Genomic DNA, 16,603 nt, shown 5'->3' with positions numbered 1-16,603 from the left:
CTTAGTTTTTGGTCATCAGATTGCTGGTAATAAATACTTCTCTGTCGGATTTTATTATAGGGATTAAATAAGATAAGGTATGAAAAACGGCTTTGTGAGAAATGTAAATGAATGTACAGGCTAGCTAATTCTAACATGAAATACGCAATCCTACTTTTCTTGGTCTTTTATATTGCAGCTTTCTCATATATCACTGAGAATTTACTTTATAAAATACTTCAGCCATAAGCTAGTTATCCTAATATAAAGAAATCAAACCCCTAATTAATCCAGTAAAGAAAAGGCAAAAAAAATCCTGAAGAGGAAGATGGAAAAATAGATATACCAGAAAAATAGGTGATGGGAAAAATCTTTGCAAGAAGTTAACCTCTATAGAAAGCCAAGAATTTTTCATGACAGCATCAAGTGATTGATGCATCCAAATGGTTCTGTTTCTAAATAATGGACGGCTAGCTCTGTTTGGCTTTATTCATTGTTAAAACCCATAAATCGCCACGAGAAAAGGTTATGCACTGTTCATATATCTCAGAAGAGGTGTCCCTGAGCAGCAGTCTTTATGTAAACTGACCCACTGTAGCAAGGGCCGAGAGAAAGCAATTAGTGGTGGCAAAGTATACAACTGTCCGGGGAAGCATGGGCTCTCTTTCAGAGTCAAAGCTTAACACACCCCCATTGTTTACTCTGCCTTACAACCTGCCTTTCAGCTGGAGAGAGATTAACAAGAAAGGCTTATCTGAAGGGTTGAAGGGTTTTACAGCTAAGACACTGAAGTATTATTGACAGGCCAAAAGTTGTACATGATTAATGAAGCCTTATGAAATGGATCTAGAGACCCAAGGTGATGCTCCCTCAGAAGACAAGTGTTGTACTGGTTACCTTGGCATTTTAGTGAGGTGACAGTAACACTGAAAGCAATTGATCGTGTAAGAGTTACATTTCTGCTCATGGTCTTCGGGGATGCTCCCTTCCACATCCAGAATTAATTTCATGGCTCAGGCATTGAATTTTAAAATGGTGATTAAAAATCAGTTAAGTATTAAAAGTCTGTGTTAGCTCTGGAAACCACTCTATCACACGAGGCCGGCAACTTTGGTTTTTCTGCCAACTATCTCCTTGCCCTGGTTGCAGACTTATTTTTGTTTTCCACATTTTAGCATGCGATTGCCTTTTCTTTTTCTTTCTTTATTGTTATTGTTATTATTATTGTGTTGCTTGGTTTTTCGTGCACAAATGCTATGACAGCGAGGCTTCTGATGAGCGAGCTGGACTGGGTTCTAAAGACCCATCATCCATTCATTTATTCATTCAGCTGATACTTACTGAGCATCTATTAGATGCCAGGCATTGTTCTAAGGGCTGGGGATATTCTCTTGAACCAGAAGAAAGAAGATTCCTCTTCTCCTGGAGCTTATAATAACAAACACATAAACAAGATAATTCAAGATTCTCACAAGTAGGACACTTTTTTTTAAAAAAAAGCGATATGATAGGTGCATTGGGACAGGGCCAGGGGAGGATTGCAGTTTATATGAGTAGTCAGAAATGAGAAGGTGAGACCCCAGGGATAAGGAATCAGCTAATCAAAGAGCCAGGGATGAGAATTCCAGGCAGAGCTACCAAGTCCAAAGTATTTGAGTTGCACATTTCAAGTTTTGCTAGCAATTTGAGTTTTAAACTTGTTTTATTTTTTCCCTCAGCCTTGGAGTCTGTTAGCACTTTGATTCCAGTTGTTTTAAGAAGTAGAATTTTCAGGTGTATATAGCATGTTACACCATCTGTCCACATGTATTTAAACTCTTTGGCAGAACCCATTTCTGCCAGACCCACTTTTAAATGCAATTATCATAGCAGCTTTCCATCTTTTGCTAAAGTTCCAGTTGCTTCCTATGAGAATGAAGGTGCATTTTCCCTAACTTGTGGGGATGGGTGGAATCCATAGGCTGCAGTTATCTTTGCCTGGATTTTTCATAAAATGGTTTATATCAAACTTAGTAGTTCACACTGGAGACATTTATGACTTTGAGTTCAGTGTTAACTCATGGTTTTTAAATGATGTTAATAAGACTTATACAGATTTCACGTGGATATGTAAATATTAAGTTATCCTAAAGGGGCTACTTTAAATACTGACATAAGCTACTAAGTGTGTTCTCTAAACTACTCAGGAATTAAATTTTAGTCTAATCCATGGGAGGAAAGAATTAAGATGTGTGAAATCACTGGAATTTCCTTTTATGCTTGGAATATTGCCCTTCTTAAATGTCACATTCACTGAATTTCTCCAGATAGTGTGTGGTTCATTTTCAGAAGCTTGTCTTTTTGCAGAGAAGAGCACATGATAGGTTAAGGAAGATCAAGACTCCTTTTATAATATAACATGATATGATGTGATATTTTATGATATGGTATGATTGTCCTTTGCATCTCCTATAACTTGGCTACAGTTTCTTTGGGGCTTCCTACTGTCAAACTCCTGTCAACTGAATGCATGGTGACATCCCACTAGAAAATAATAATTACACATTGCAGCACCTTTCACCAGTACCTCCTGTGTGATGCAGAAAGTATTTCACACCAGTGAAGTGAATGGATGTTCATTAGCTCTATCAACAATGGGAAGAAACACAGTGCCCATTTCTTTCTGAGCAATGAGAAACTCTAGAAATAGGCCATATTTCACATATTTTATTCCTTCCTTAGCCAATGAAAGCAGATATAACTTGGGCTGTAGAAGCCAGGGTTGTTACCTGGGCTGTATAAATGTGTTAGGCTGTGCAGCCTAACATATTTAATTAATCAGGGATTCCTGGACTGAGCCCTTTAGATAGGCTCTAGGTGGGCTTTAAGTCTTCCCTAGAATTCTGGGTGAAATTCTGAGGGTTCCTGAGAGCATCTTCCTAGGAAGAAGGTATATTGTTGTCATCACATCCTCAACTGTTAATTTCAACTGCCCCCTATCTTTGAAATAAAGTTTTCTTGGAACACAGCCATGCCCATTTGTTTAGGTATTGTCTGTGGCTGCTTTGGAGATACAATGCCAGAGTTGAGTAGTTGCTACAGAGACCAGATGGCCCATAAAGCCTAAAATATTTACTTTCTGGCTAGATAGTAAAATTTCTTTACAGAGAAATTATGCTGACTCCTGCTCTAAAGATTCATAAACTAAAGATTATTGCATTTGACTTTTGTTTCTGGTAGTACAGCTATTATCTGTGCCACTAAACTATATTAAAATTTGAAGGACATTCTAAATATAAAAACTTTAAGACAGTTTAACATGCTAAGCCTCATTCTTGCAGAGAGGCAGTGAGAGACAGTCCTGGGCTTATATGTGAATTTCACGGGAGGTTTATAAATATAGCCAAAAATATAAAGCAAGGAACATTTAGTTTCCCTTAAATACACGTTAGCATATGATTAATTTGTTTAAAAGTGTATTTTTGGTTAAAAAATTAAAATTAAAGGAAAAAGCTGCAGTTCTATAAAGGCTAATGAGGAAAATGCCAGCCTATCTTTGTAAATGTTAAAATTAATTTTCTTCCGCAGTAAAGTTTTCCCCAGGTTTATGTCTGAATAAATCAGTACCTGAAATCAAGTTGGAAAGAAAAAGTGGTAAAAACCAATCCTGACTTGGCAAAACTTTATTTATTAGAGCCCACATTTTAAATACCCAACCAAGGTGGTTGGTTCTGCAGCTATATAAACAGGACAGAGCAGGGTGCTTGCCCTTATATCCAATGCACCCATAATCCATATTTAGTTCCCTTCCGTTTCTTCCCTTCCTCTAGGTTCCCTACCCCTTCCTTCAACTATCCAGGTAACTATCAGGAAAGTATCAAAATGAATCAGAATATTTTTTTCCCCTCTCTTCCTTAGAGCAGATGATAAACACTAGACACTCAATGAATATTTGTTGACTAAATGAAGACTCCATAGTCTCTCCCGGCAGAAGTAACCAGTAATATTTGATAATATTAACCCTCCTTCTTTTCCCAAGGTAATTGTAAACTATGAAAAAAGAAGAACTTGAATTAAAGTAGCTATACTGAGAAATTCCTTTACAGCCTGATGCTAATGAATCTGTAGGTGAAAAGCTGACTAGTACAGCTTTAGCTCCGAGAAGCCTGCATCACTTTACATACCTCAAAACACTGCACTCATGTCAGTATAGGATGCATTAAAGACTTTCCTGTTCATTCATTCATTCATTCATTGACCCATCCCACGTTTAATGAGCTTGCTCTGAACTAAGAGCCATAGTAGACCCTGAGAAATGATGAAGACATCAGTTCTCTTGAGGAGTACTTAGACTGGTGATAGAAACACACCTGGAATGGTGTTTGATTAGCAAGATACCATTACATGTTACAGATGAAGTAGGAAATAGAAATAAAGAGCTGAAATGTGGAACGATACCGTAAACAGGATTTGCTGCCAGTTTTATATTCAGGCTTAGTAGTGGATAGTTCTGAAAAAGCATAAAACCTTGACATTCCCAGTGACCCTCCAGCTACTTGATGTCAGTGTGTGCTTAGTAGGGAAGATGTAGATGTGGGGATAGAAAATTAGAACAGGTAGTAAGTACAGTTATCCCTCTCTGTTATAAACCTCATATTTGTAATTGGAGATACCCTTGTGTCATCGTATTTCTGATGATAAAAGCAATTGCTATGGCAGCAATTTAATTGCTCCTAAATATCTAGATCTGATACCTAAATAAATGGAAGAGAAAGTAATCTAAGAGTTAAATTTTTTTCCTTCTGGATGCCTTGCACTTATTGAAAGAGAGCTCATGTTACTCAGAATACCTGTTTTTTCTTCTTTTTAGCCATCTCTGCAGGTAATTGATTTAAGGTGCTGCTGTTAAGTATCACTCTGGGCCCAGATTAGCTTTTGGCTGTATTCAAAAGTCCATATATATATTTTTTCATTGTCTAGAGAAGAAATTGCTTTCTTTTCTGAGAACAACATGGGCCCGCCCTTTAAATGGGAAACACATTTGTTATCTATTATCTTTTAATTGGTGAGAGTGAAAAAAAAAAGAAACCACAATATCACAAACACAACACAACCATCATTATGATTTTAATTTGTCAAGCATGTGTCCTTTCCCAGGCCTTTGCAAGCTAACGTTACGATCATACTGTGTGGATATTTCTATATGTCATCTCCCCCTCTATCATAGGACTTTGTCATAATTCAGTTTCTAGGCTGCTACTATATGCCCACATAACCATCACTCTCTGATAGCAAGACATAAAACCTACGTAGTTCAGGGGGCAACATTGAACTTGAGCTTGTCTCGTTCTCAATCTTCCCGTGAGCATGAAGCTTAGAGCCTTCTACAAGAATCACTGCCGAAAGGAAGAAGGCTGTTCCAGGTTAGCACTTTTTTTTATGCCAGCCCTGCATTTTGAGATCCTCCAGCATCTTTGTATTTTTTTTTCCATGTGGTGGTGTTATATCTCCGAGTCCTGTGACCATTTAGTTTTCTGCTCCATTTCTTCTCTGTTTAGACACTGCCATGCCCCGTCCTACATACTAATTACTGACTTTTTGCTTCTGCAGTGCTTGATTCATTGTGTCACATTTTCCCATGTGAAAGGGGACCAGGAACCTTGGCCAGGAGGTTAATGGATTTCAGAGTCACTCTTATTTAACCCTGGAAGTCACAACAAAATAGGAACCAGTGGCTGACCCATTTTATAATATAACCAAGCTATGGTCAGCCTCAGCTGCACACTGGCCATGGCTCCCTGTGGTGACAGCCATTGTAGAAGATCGACAGGCCTGACACCCACTCCCCTGGCCTACCTTGCTTCTCAGATGCTGGCTGAAATTTTTGGTTTTGTTGTCGTTATACTTTTTGTGGGGAACATGGTGGACTAGAAATAACCCCCAATGGCAGATAGTACTTTTGGATTTTAGTCAGATTCTGACAGTAATTAGATTGCATGAACTTTCAGTATGATCAGATCCACTTTCTACATCTCAGTTTCCTTATCTGTAAAATGAGGGTATTTGGCCAAGTGATTGTAACGTCCAATATGGCTCTTAGAGTCTGTGATTTTAAATAACTCCATTCATTTATTCAAAAATCCTTTATTCACCCTTGTTAGATTCCAGTCTCTGTGCTAAGGACCATAAACACAATTTTGAAATCTAGACAAGAAAAGAATTTGTATTTTCTTTCTGAGGACTTCTGTGAGGTAAATACACCTTAAATACAAATTTTGCAACACTTCCGTAAAAGTTTTTTCCTTAAGTTTTGCAGGATGGGGAGCCGATCTGAATGCTAAGAGAGGTTGTTGGTAATTAGTCCCAAGGGAAGATTGGGAGGGCTTGCTTGCCTTATTAAAATAAAGTCTTCAATAAGCTGTATGAAGAGAAAAAGAGAGGGTATTACCCTTATTAAACGTTACCACCAAAAAAATCCTTTGGCCATTAATCAGCACAAGCTAGGTAATAAATATTGACTCTGACTCATTACTTACAGGTTCCCTCTTCCAATTCTCCAGCCTCTCTGGAACTGACTAGGTGAAGCTCTCTAAGTCATGCAGGAGTCCAGTTAACTTCCTTTTCCTAAGGAACGAGCATAAATTTCCTTCAAAGCAGTCATTCCAAATACATTAGCAATAGCATACATAACAGTGATCGAGAAAGCTCAAATTTTCAGCAAAACCTATTTCAGTTCATCTTTTGGAAGACAAAAATGAGGGGGAAAGGAACAGCTTTCTAATTGTCACCTTGAGTAAATATTTCTCATCAGAGTGCGGCAGGTGTCTTTCAAACCTTTGGAACTGGCTCAGACCAAGAAAATTCCCTCTTCCTTCTCCCAGCCTGGTTCTTCTACTTGAAGGCAGTTCATATCACAACTTCTTGGCATATAAAGTCTAATCTCCAACAAGAAGCAAGGGGTTCATTGTGGTCTCTAGTCTTAGTTTTTATCATTATTTTTAAACCAACCATTATGTTGTTAGCCATCAGTTCTGTTTCATAACAACCACTGCTATCATTCACATTTCAGAAACTCTTTGATGTTGGTGGGAAGGAGCCTGTTGAAGGGTGGGGCAGGGGGGTGTCTAGTAGCCTTGAACACTCCCTGCCTAGTTTTGAGTTCCCTCAACAGCTGAATCTTTGACATCTCTGCAACCATGTTGAACCAGTTCCTTCTAATTACCCATAAACAGCTTAGCCCTCAGCTGCCGTGTTGAACTGTAGAGGCATATCTATACAGTTCTGTTAATTTTATTTGCGATTGATGACATGCTGTCCTTAGGAATTATAATTTATCTGTAGAAGTGGTGTCTAACTATTAATTTGCCAGAGTCTCACAACAGCCCTGGGAACTAGAATCACATTCGTTTTTCAGATGATAAGATGGAGACTAGATAAGTTATATTTTCCTTCCACTTCAGAGAGAAAGTCTGGGCTTGGAGCCCATTTGCTGTAGAGTTAGTTGCTTCACATCGCAGAGTGGCAGTGGATGCTGGGCGTTTTGTTTTTTTGGACAGGAATGAGAATGACACTCATGTACAGCCTTCTATCATATTGTTCTTTTAAAAGATCTCCTGTGCTGGCTTGATTTGCTTTTTCTGCTTTCTTTGCCAAATGGGTCCACTTAACTTCCTAGAGCTGCAAAGAATAATATAAACTCTGAGAGATTCCAAAAGGATATTTCAGTTCTTGGTGTGACCATATGGTTTTCTTTTCTCCAGGCCCACCATCTGCTCCCCTCAACTTGATTTCAAATGTCAACGAGACATCAGTGAACTTGGAATGGAGCAGTCCTCAGAACACAGGTGGTCGCCAGGACATTTCCTACAATGTGGTATGCAAGAAGTGTGGAGCTGGTGACCCCAGCAAGTGCCGGCCCTGCGGAAGTGGGGTCCACTACACCCCGCAGCAGAATGGCCTGAAGACCACCAGAGTCTCCATCACGGATCTCCTCGCTCATACCAATTACACATTTGAAATCTGGGCAGTGAATGGAGTGTCCAAGTACAACCCCAGTCCGGACCAATCAGTGTCTGTCACTGTGACAACAAACCAAGCAGGTAGGAATGGGGTCCACTGTATTGTATGATCTGGATGGGTACAGAGAAAAGGCACGTGGTGATAACTTTGGATAATACTAAAGTTCTTCCATTGCGGTAGAACCCATTGAATCTGGGAGTTGTGTTATAACAGATACATAGAAGGACATTAATTCATTCAGAAAATATTTATTTTTGGACTTCAGCTGCATAGCATGCCTTGTATTAGGTGGTAAAGATAATGTGAAGACTAAGACAGTGTCTGATTGAAAGAGGATGACACTCCAGTGACTCAGTCATCCCATGCTGGATTTCTCTCTCTCTCTCTCTCTGTTATTTGTTTTTTTTTATTTCACCATATTATGGGTGTACAAATGTTTAAGTTACATATATTGCCTTTGCCCCGCCCAAGTCATAACTTCAAGCGTGTCCATCCCCCAGACAGTGCTCAGCGCTCCCATTAGGTGTGAATATGCCCAGCCCCACCACCCCGCTCCCACCTGCCTGACACCTGATGAATGTTAGTGCTAAATGTGCAATTAAATGTTAGTTAATGCCAATTTGATGGTGAGTAAGTGTGGTGCTTGTTTTTCCATTCTTGTGATACTTCTCTTAGTAGAATGGACTCCAGCTAGTAAGGGATTCGTATCAGCCATTTTAATCACAATATCCATGGCTGGATATCAGAGCATTTATAGATTATGTGGGATTATAAATTGATTATTACCAATACATAGTGCTGTATTAGTGATTGCTGTATTTTCTAACCAAAGCATTAGCAGCTGTAGTTTTGATCTTGTTATTTAATGTAAACTTTTCATAGACCTATGCTAGAATCACCATATAAATCCTTATGTGTGTGGTTAACAAAGTTTGTCTTAACACAATACTAGTTTTGCAGCTACTTTCACAGTTGAATCTATTATTGACATGAGGGCTGGGGTGGGGAAGCAGTCTCCCTCAATTCCTACATCACTTCTTTCTAATTCAGATGACCAGAAAACATTTTCTGTTCATGAAGTGTTTCTGCTGAGTTAACCACAGAACTGCCGCAAAATCTTGAATATCAAATATTTCCAAAATGTAAATTTCTAGGCTGAGACTCCTGACCCACTCATCTGTATTCCTTCCCCGAAAAAGTTCCCACCTGACCAGGAGTTTTACATTGACAGCTCCCTGTTATTTCTGGAGAGCTAAAGAGGAACAGGAAAAAAGGACTGTGGCTTACCCTTTTGTGAGGCTCTTAGGATAGCAAACATCGCCGGAAAAGGATTATAAATTGCTAACAATCCTATCGCCTCTTACTGCACTTTTCTCTTAAATGAATGTTTCAGTAAGTGCACTCAATAGTTAAGTAAAATATCTTTACTAATTGATCCTATAGTGAAAAGTATTTCAGCATCCCAATCCAAAGCCATTATTTTTCCATTTCCCCCTGAACTTTCTAGAATAAATAAAAAGTTAAGACTTGGGAAAGATTTTGAGTGGAGGATAGAATGGCAAATCTTACTGGAATTCATCTTCAGCTCTACAAATGGGAATGGTCTTTTAAAATATGTAGTGTGAACAGTTCATCCTGTTAGGCTTTTGTCTTTCATTTCTGTACTTTTAGGTTGTGAACACTGCGAGTGGTGGTTAGTTTTATTTTTCTATGTAGAATAGTATGATTTAGGAATTTTCTATAGTGACACAAGTACTCTGATTGCCAATATTTTATTAGTTTTCCTTTGGAAGAGCACAATGGAAATATTACACATAGATCCTGGGAACATGCATGGGTGCCACTGGTCTCTCTGAATTAGAAGGAGACAGTGTAGTATAGAATGATCTCTGCACTCCCTGGAGAATCTGGTTTATGACCCAGTCAATATTCTTACATTTAACCCCCTTATACCTTTTTGGCTATTCTGAAACATATCACTACATCGTGTTCTTAACTAAATTAAAACTAAGAATGGACCCTTTGAGCCTCAGCTATACAAGGTGAAATCATTCTCTTTGGCAGAGAAAAGCCTATGGGAGAAGTGCTGGGGACGGGCTTGGCTCCCACAGATTTGGGAGAAGACTTCTATGACCTTCTGTATATTTAGGGATTTGAGCCAAGAAATTATGTCAACACCTACCAGGACAAAAGGTCCAAAGAACACAAAGAAGACATGCTTAAAATCCTCCAAAAGAAGAAAATGTGCAAAACCATTACTAGAGAAGGGGAAAAAAAAAAGTCAGTTTTATTTAACATGTAGGTGTAATTCTTTTAGAGCTAGGACAAGAGTAGAGAATTCTTCTGACACAATAAGGTTTTCTCTGCCATGACGTGCACTCCTGCCAGGAGGTTTGCTGAATAGGACAAAATTCCAGCTCCTTATTTTAATTTTCATGAAAGCTAATTCTGGGAAGCTGTTCAAAATTAAAAATAAATCTTTCAATAAGGAGACCTCCTATGTGGCCAGCCAGAAAGCTTTTGCTTAGGAGAGAATTGTAGATGTGCACAGCACTGCCTTGTTATCCTACCATAATTTGAAGTTCACTAATTCATAATCATCAGGATAGTTTATCTTTGATTAACAAACCCTTTCTTCATAGTAGTGCAAATTAATAATGTAGGCCAAAATTCTGGGTGAATGTAGCAACTATAAACTCTATCAAAGCTCCCCTAAGCATATTTGCATGCATGCAATTATATTCTAATTGCAGTTGTTCCTATCATTTCATTAAAGTAAATTCCTTAAGGACCACTATAGACAATGATATCTCACTCTGTAAGGAATACACAGAATTAATGAATGTTAGCATTTAGCACCTGGAGGCCAAAAAGGTTAGAGACTCTCCATCTTTGCTGTGTTTTCACAGAGTTCTTTCTCTCATCAGTAGTAACATGTTTTGAAAGATAAATAAAACCAAACACACAAGCCCTCCTAGAATTCCTGGTGCTATGCTCACTACCTTTGTGGTTGTTCCTCAACAGTTGAGGAACAGTTCAATGAAGGGGAAGTGATTCACCTAAGCTGTTGTCTGCACCACTAGTAGTAGAAACAAGGGTGAATCCTACCCCTGAAGGTGGAAAGTTGCTTTCTTTGAAAATCACTAGGTAATTAATAGCACCCTGTGGCATTTTCCCTATTGTGAGAACAAACTATGTGAGTATCTGGGCATGGAGATGTAGATTTAGCTGGGCTTTGATCATTTAATTGTAGAATGTGGTGTGAATGGGTCTGTGTTCTCACGTGGTTATTTAAACTATTCTAGCCCAAATCTTACTCTTAAGGGGCTAATAAACACCTGTTTCCTCCCCCTTTGGGTTTAAAACCAATTGACATAGAAGACAAAGAAAATCAGAATGTCTGTCAGCTCTATTGCTGAAAAGCTGATTGAAAGATGTGAGCTTTATATCTGTGGCCAAAAGAGATGGCTTTAGGGACATTTGCAGCGGCCCACTTGGGTTTCTGCAGTCTCATTGGTGCATGCAGAGCCAGGTTGCTGGAGTGGACGTTCTGCTGCACAGGTGGGCAGGGGGGCAGGTATAAGAAAGAAGAGCAGGTTGAGCTGAGGGTATAGGACTTCAGCCAAATTCTCTAGTGAGATAAGTCACCCCTAGCCTCACCCCCATGCCAGAAGCAGTGAAGGAGAGACAGGGAGGAGGAAGAGGTGAGGGCGTTACTCCTTGAAGGTCCCACTACATTAAAACTGGCAAAGAGGAAACTCCTAGAACTCCCCTCACCTCCCCAAAAGATACTTTCCTATATTACAGGCCAAAAGAAGCAAAGTGAGACCCCACTTCCTCCATCTTCTATCCTGTAGCCACTTTTTCTGTCTTTTGTTTAGAAGGAGATAGTCCTGATGTTTATGAAAAATGGATAAGCAAACTGCTGGGTGATTTGTTTTCTGGGTGGCTTTCTTTTGGTTTACTTTTACTTAAGTGGACCATCTCAGGCAAATGAATACAGGATGTGTCACTAGGAAAAAGAAATGCAGTAGAAATGAAATGAGGTTTTCTGGCCAAGCAAAGGAACTGTGAATATTTTTTTTTGTTAAAAATGCTGGGATGGCAGCCAGCAGTAGCTGACTATCACTGAATTGTTTTTTACCACGCATCTTCTACTGCTCATGCTTGGCCGTCTAGCTATAAGGCTGGACCATACATTGGTGTATTTCTTTTAAATCATTATGGACTCAACCTCTATCAGTGCTGTTCTCTACTAACCACAAATAGCACCCGGAACACCGATGTCAATTTTGCATTTTTACTTTGCATGTGACACTGTTCTATGTACTTTGCATCCAGCCATCTATCTAGCAGAGCTATAGTGTCCTAGTGACAAACATTTGTAGCACTCTGAGTTGAGAGGAGTTAAGATATTTGATGGACTACTACATAATTATTTAAACCTAGCTATTCTCCAAAATCTTCTCCAATTCTAAAATTCTGTGATTCCAAGGAGATAACCGTGAGCTATGAGCTATGAGCATGAAGAAGTGAGGTTTGTTTTCCTATTATGTTCAGAAATGGTCTTGAAAGGCAATTCTAAGAGTGGAGGAAAAAAAATTCCAAAAATGCTTCAGCAGAATTATCATCTGAATTCTGCCTCTCCTCCTTCCCTTCAATCCTTCGCCTCTCCAAAGTATTTTCTTTGAAGGGAAAAACAGTAAGATAGTCTACCTCTAGTGCAGTTGTTCTCAGTCAGGGATGATTTCCACCTCCCACCCCCAACACTGGCATTTGGCAATGTCTAGACACAGTTTTGGTGCTGTCACATCTAGTGTGGAGAGACCAGGGATGTACTAAACATCCTATAATGCACAGCACAGCCTCCTTACCACAAAAGAATTAGCTGGTGCAAAATGTCCATAGTGCTAAGACTTGAATACTCTGCTCTAGTGGTATGTTTGAAAAACAGACTTTATAGCAATGCCCATCAGTTCCATAGCCAACAGGCCTATGCTTGGGCTGGTCTGTGGCTCAACACACAGGGAAGGTTCTGCATTTCCTGGGATCTACTCTTCTCTGCTGAGAGTATAATGCTCCCATTGCTGTTCTCAGAGCACAAGCTGTCTCTCCTTTCAGGAGAGCCCCTCATGAATCCCCTTGTAGTTTTGCCTTCAGATGAACTGATGCTGCTGGTTAGACTGGCATTGTTCTCTGGCATTTGGACAATTAAGAATTAACTCCAGAAAAAAAACGCACCAACAATAAAGTGGCATTACCCCTCATCATAATGCCACTGTAGGGTGGGTAGTAGTAGATATTCAATATGTTTGTTGATTAACGCTTATTTACAGTAAAAACAAATCAGTTAACTTTCTTTGTCAAGTAGTGATAAATTTAATAAAGTCTAAATAATGAATATAAAAAAAAGAAAATAACTAAGTACAAGAGGCACATTGTCTTTTATTACTCAACTGGTAAGTTTCCATTCTCTCTGTCTGCCATCTTTTAATTAGACATATTATGTTATTTGAGTGGGATAACAGAGAACAGTGGGAATTCTCATCCCCACTGAGCATAATTGCTACCTGTCTTCTAGATAGTAAGGGGAAAGCATCAAGGAAATAGTGGGAGAAAGGGAAAGTCTGAGAGCAATTGATTTAGGTAATGTGCTATAAGCATGGGGAGCCAGGTTTTGCTGGGTCCAAAGCGTATAGACAATTTTTTGTGGAATGAAGAAAAAAAACCAACAAAACTACAAATAACAAATTAAGAACAAGCTTCAGAAAAGGCTCATGCAAAGTTCTTTGCCTTCAGTCTACAAAACTCTGCCTCTGCCTCTACTGAAATGAATGCAATTGTCAGACAAGGGGGCTATTGCATAATTATGCCTAAGAGTAGAAAGGAATAGGAAGAAGGAAAAGAGATATTGGGAAGCCCAGTCTGGCCTGATATAAAGGGTGTTGAAGACTCCTGGCCGTAAAAGAATATGGTTCTGGCCCATAATTATATGTGAGAAGCACCTCTGGAGTGGACTGGAGGTGTAGTTTGAGATCAAAGGGACAAACAGAAAGCACATTCTTGCTGATTTTGAGAACTGAATTGTCAAACTAAACACAAATGAGATATGACCAGGACCGAGGCTTGTATGTATACTTGAATAGGTAGGAAACAAACAAACAAAAATATTCATTGATTATTTTTAAGGCACAAATTTTGCTTCTTTTAGTGTCGCTTGAGCAAGGATCAGCAAATTGTGACCCACAGGCCAAATCCAATCCTAATCCCATCCTCTACCTGTTATTGTACACCCACCTAAGATTGTTTTTTGTATTTTAAAGTGTTGAAAACAATAAAAAGAGAAATAATATTTTGTGACAGTCAGAGATTATGTAAAATTCAAGTTTCAGCATTCATAAAGTTGCATTGGGGCAAGTCCCCATTCATTTGTTTATGTATTGTCTAATACTGCTTTCATGTGACAATAGAATAGTTGAGTATCTGCAACAGAGAGTGAATGGTCCACAAGATATGAACTTCTGCTCTTTACGGAAAAAGTTTGTTGATCTCTGCCCTGGAGTACTAAATCAAGAAAGGGGACCAGGGAGAAAGGAGGTTCAGAAGATGTTGAAATGCTGATGTCACTTGTGGGAAACTGCTTTGACAAAGGATGCAATGGCGTAACATTTAGGTTAATCACACGTTGGCAATAATTTTTACATTTGGCAAGATGCCTTATTTTTTTAGAGGTTTTGACTATGTAAAAAAAAAATAACTAAAATAATTAGGATTTTAATCATAACTTTGCTCTTCAGGCCACAATTTTTTTCCCCCGTTGACACGTAGGTTTAAATGGATCATGTGGAACATGCTCAACTATTATAGTCGGTGTTCTTGTTCTCTTTAAAGTATGCCTTCTTAACACTATTGTGTTGGTCCGAGATGCTAGCAGCAAATTTCTTTATAAGTAATTATATGCTGTGTTCTTTTATATTATCCTGTCTCTGAGGTGATTTCCTGTTTGCCTTTGATCTGCAATAAATAATGTTATATTTTCTTACCCCTAAGAAATTTAAAGGAAAAACAAATGATGGAAATAGTGAAGTCTATAGAACGAACAACTCTTTCTCAAGATACATTTTAAAATCCTTCAAACAGATTCTAAAGCAATTCCACTGAGAGATTTTGCTGAAAAGTTGTTTGCATATCCTCAGTGGGTCAGAGACCTGTAGCTGGTTGGAGAGTCCTTCCTGTACCTGGGTAATTATAGGCCTAAGCAAGCACACAATGGACTTCAGAAGACCCAGGCTGTGGTTTTCTCATTAACAGCTCTGGTCTAGCCATGGGTTCCTGGTGAAGTTCATAATGCCTATGAAATACACATTTAAAAACCATGCAGTACAGTTTTTTAAGAGGGAACAGTCTCTTGATTCTTAACGTTATACTGAAAATAATTTCATTTCCAGAATACTGTTGCTACCACTATAATTAATAAGCATACTCACTAATTATGATCATAATTAAAAACAAAATAAGCCAGCAGATATACAATGGTGCAGCTTCTTGTGTGTGGCAGCAGAGTCTATGAATTTGTATTCAGGGTGGGTACCACCCGTCCTAGAGAGGAGAAAAAAAATAATAAAAGCCTTCCAAAAGAACCCACTAAATTATCCAACTTCAGGGTTGACTGAGCAGCAGAGACAAATAGTATGTCTATGGAGCCTAGTGATAATTATTGCATATAAGTGAAAGTAAGGTTGCATTTTTTTTTTAAGATTTTTAGATTCCACTATAAGAGAATGAAGGTATTATTTATATATCCAGGGCTAAGAACACTATTTTTCCTGACTCCTTTCTCCTTGCTCCTGCATAAATATACACACATGTTCATTTGTAAGAAGAGAAATCCATTCACTGGCATTTATTTGACAGTCTAATTCTGATTTGTTTTTCATCTATCAGGGGTGTGCTTGTTCCATTGAACGGACTCTTGCCAACTTTTACACTCTCTAGAGAAGCCATCAAGAGACTTAAAAAATAAGTGCCTGGCTGAGATGAGAAATGGACAATGCAGGGCTAGCAAAGGTTTTAGATGGGCTTCTAAATTATCTAATTGTCACTCCAACTGGCTAAATTAATTACTGTCTCCTCTGAGGAGCCAGACGGGTCTCGGATCTCTAGAAACCAGTCTACAATTGAACATCGATGAAAAGATCCAGAGAAACTTTATCAAAGCTTCCATTAACCCCCTGCTGATGTCTTTAAATAGTTTTTTCCTTTAAACACTGTGAAAACCCAAAAGCCATGCTGCAAGACTAATCTTGCATTAAGAGATCTTAAATCTGCAAGGACTAATTGCAATGCCTGTCCATGTCACCCAAATATGCAGAGCCTTCCTCTGAAATCTCAGCATTCCTGTGGCGTTTTTCTGTGATGTGGGTATACAATAAGAGAGTATCTTATTTGTTGTCTTCAGGGAAAGATGCATGAGGATTTTTTTTTTTAGGATTTATATTTTAATCTTTTAAGATAAGCAAACCTTAGCTTGATCCATCGGCATTAAAAACATCTCTCTTATGTAATGAGGCTTCCCCTGGTGTCCAGCTTTCCCCTCCTGGCAGTCTACACACCGGCTTTCTCTTTC

At 38.8% G+C, this 16,603-nt stretch overlaps 1 protein-coding gene across 2 annotated transcripts in view; it reads left to right on the top strand.

Moving 5' to 3' along the window:
- EPHA4 (EPH receptor A4) overlaps nucleotides 1–16,603 on the top strand; it is a 136,560-nt gene that overhangs the window by 71,452 nt on the left and 48,505 nt on the right. For both annotated transcript variants that reach the window (XM_012741936.2, XM_012741937.2), the window contains exon 5: nucleotides 7,719–8,057. In XM_012741936.2, coding sequence (XP_012597390.2) covers nucleotides 7,719–8,057 — 339 coding nt within the window. The remainder of the gene's footprint in view (nucleotides 1–7,718; nucleotides 8,058–16,603) is intronic.

Source organism: Microcebus murinus, chromosome 8 (assembly GCF_040939455.1).
Source record: "Microcebus murinus isolate Inina chromosome 8, M.murinus_Inina_mat1.0, whole genome shotgun sequence".
NCBI classification, from domain to species: domain Eukaryota; kingdom Metazoa; phylum Chordata; class Mammalia; order Primates; family Cheirogaleidae; genus Microcebus; species Microcebus murinus.
The sequence above is the reverse complement of the archived record's forward strand: the minus strand, read 5'-3'. Positions and strand labels throughout refer to the sequence as shown.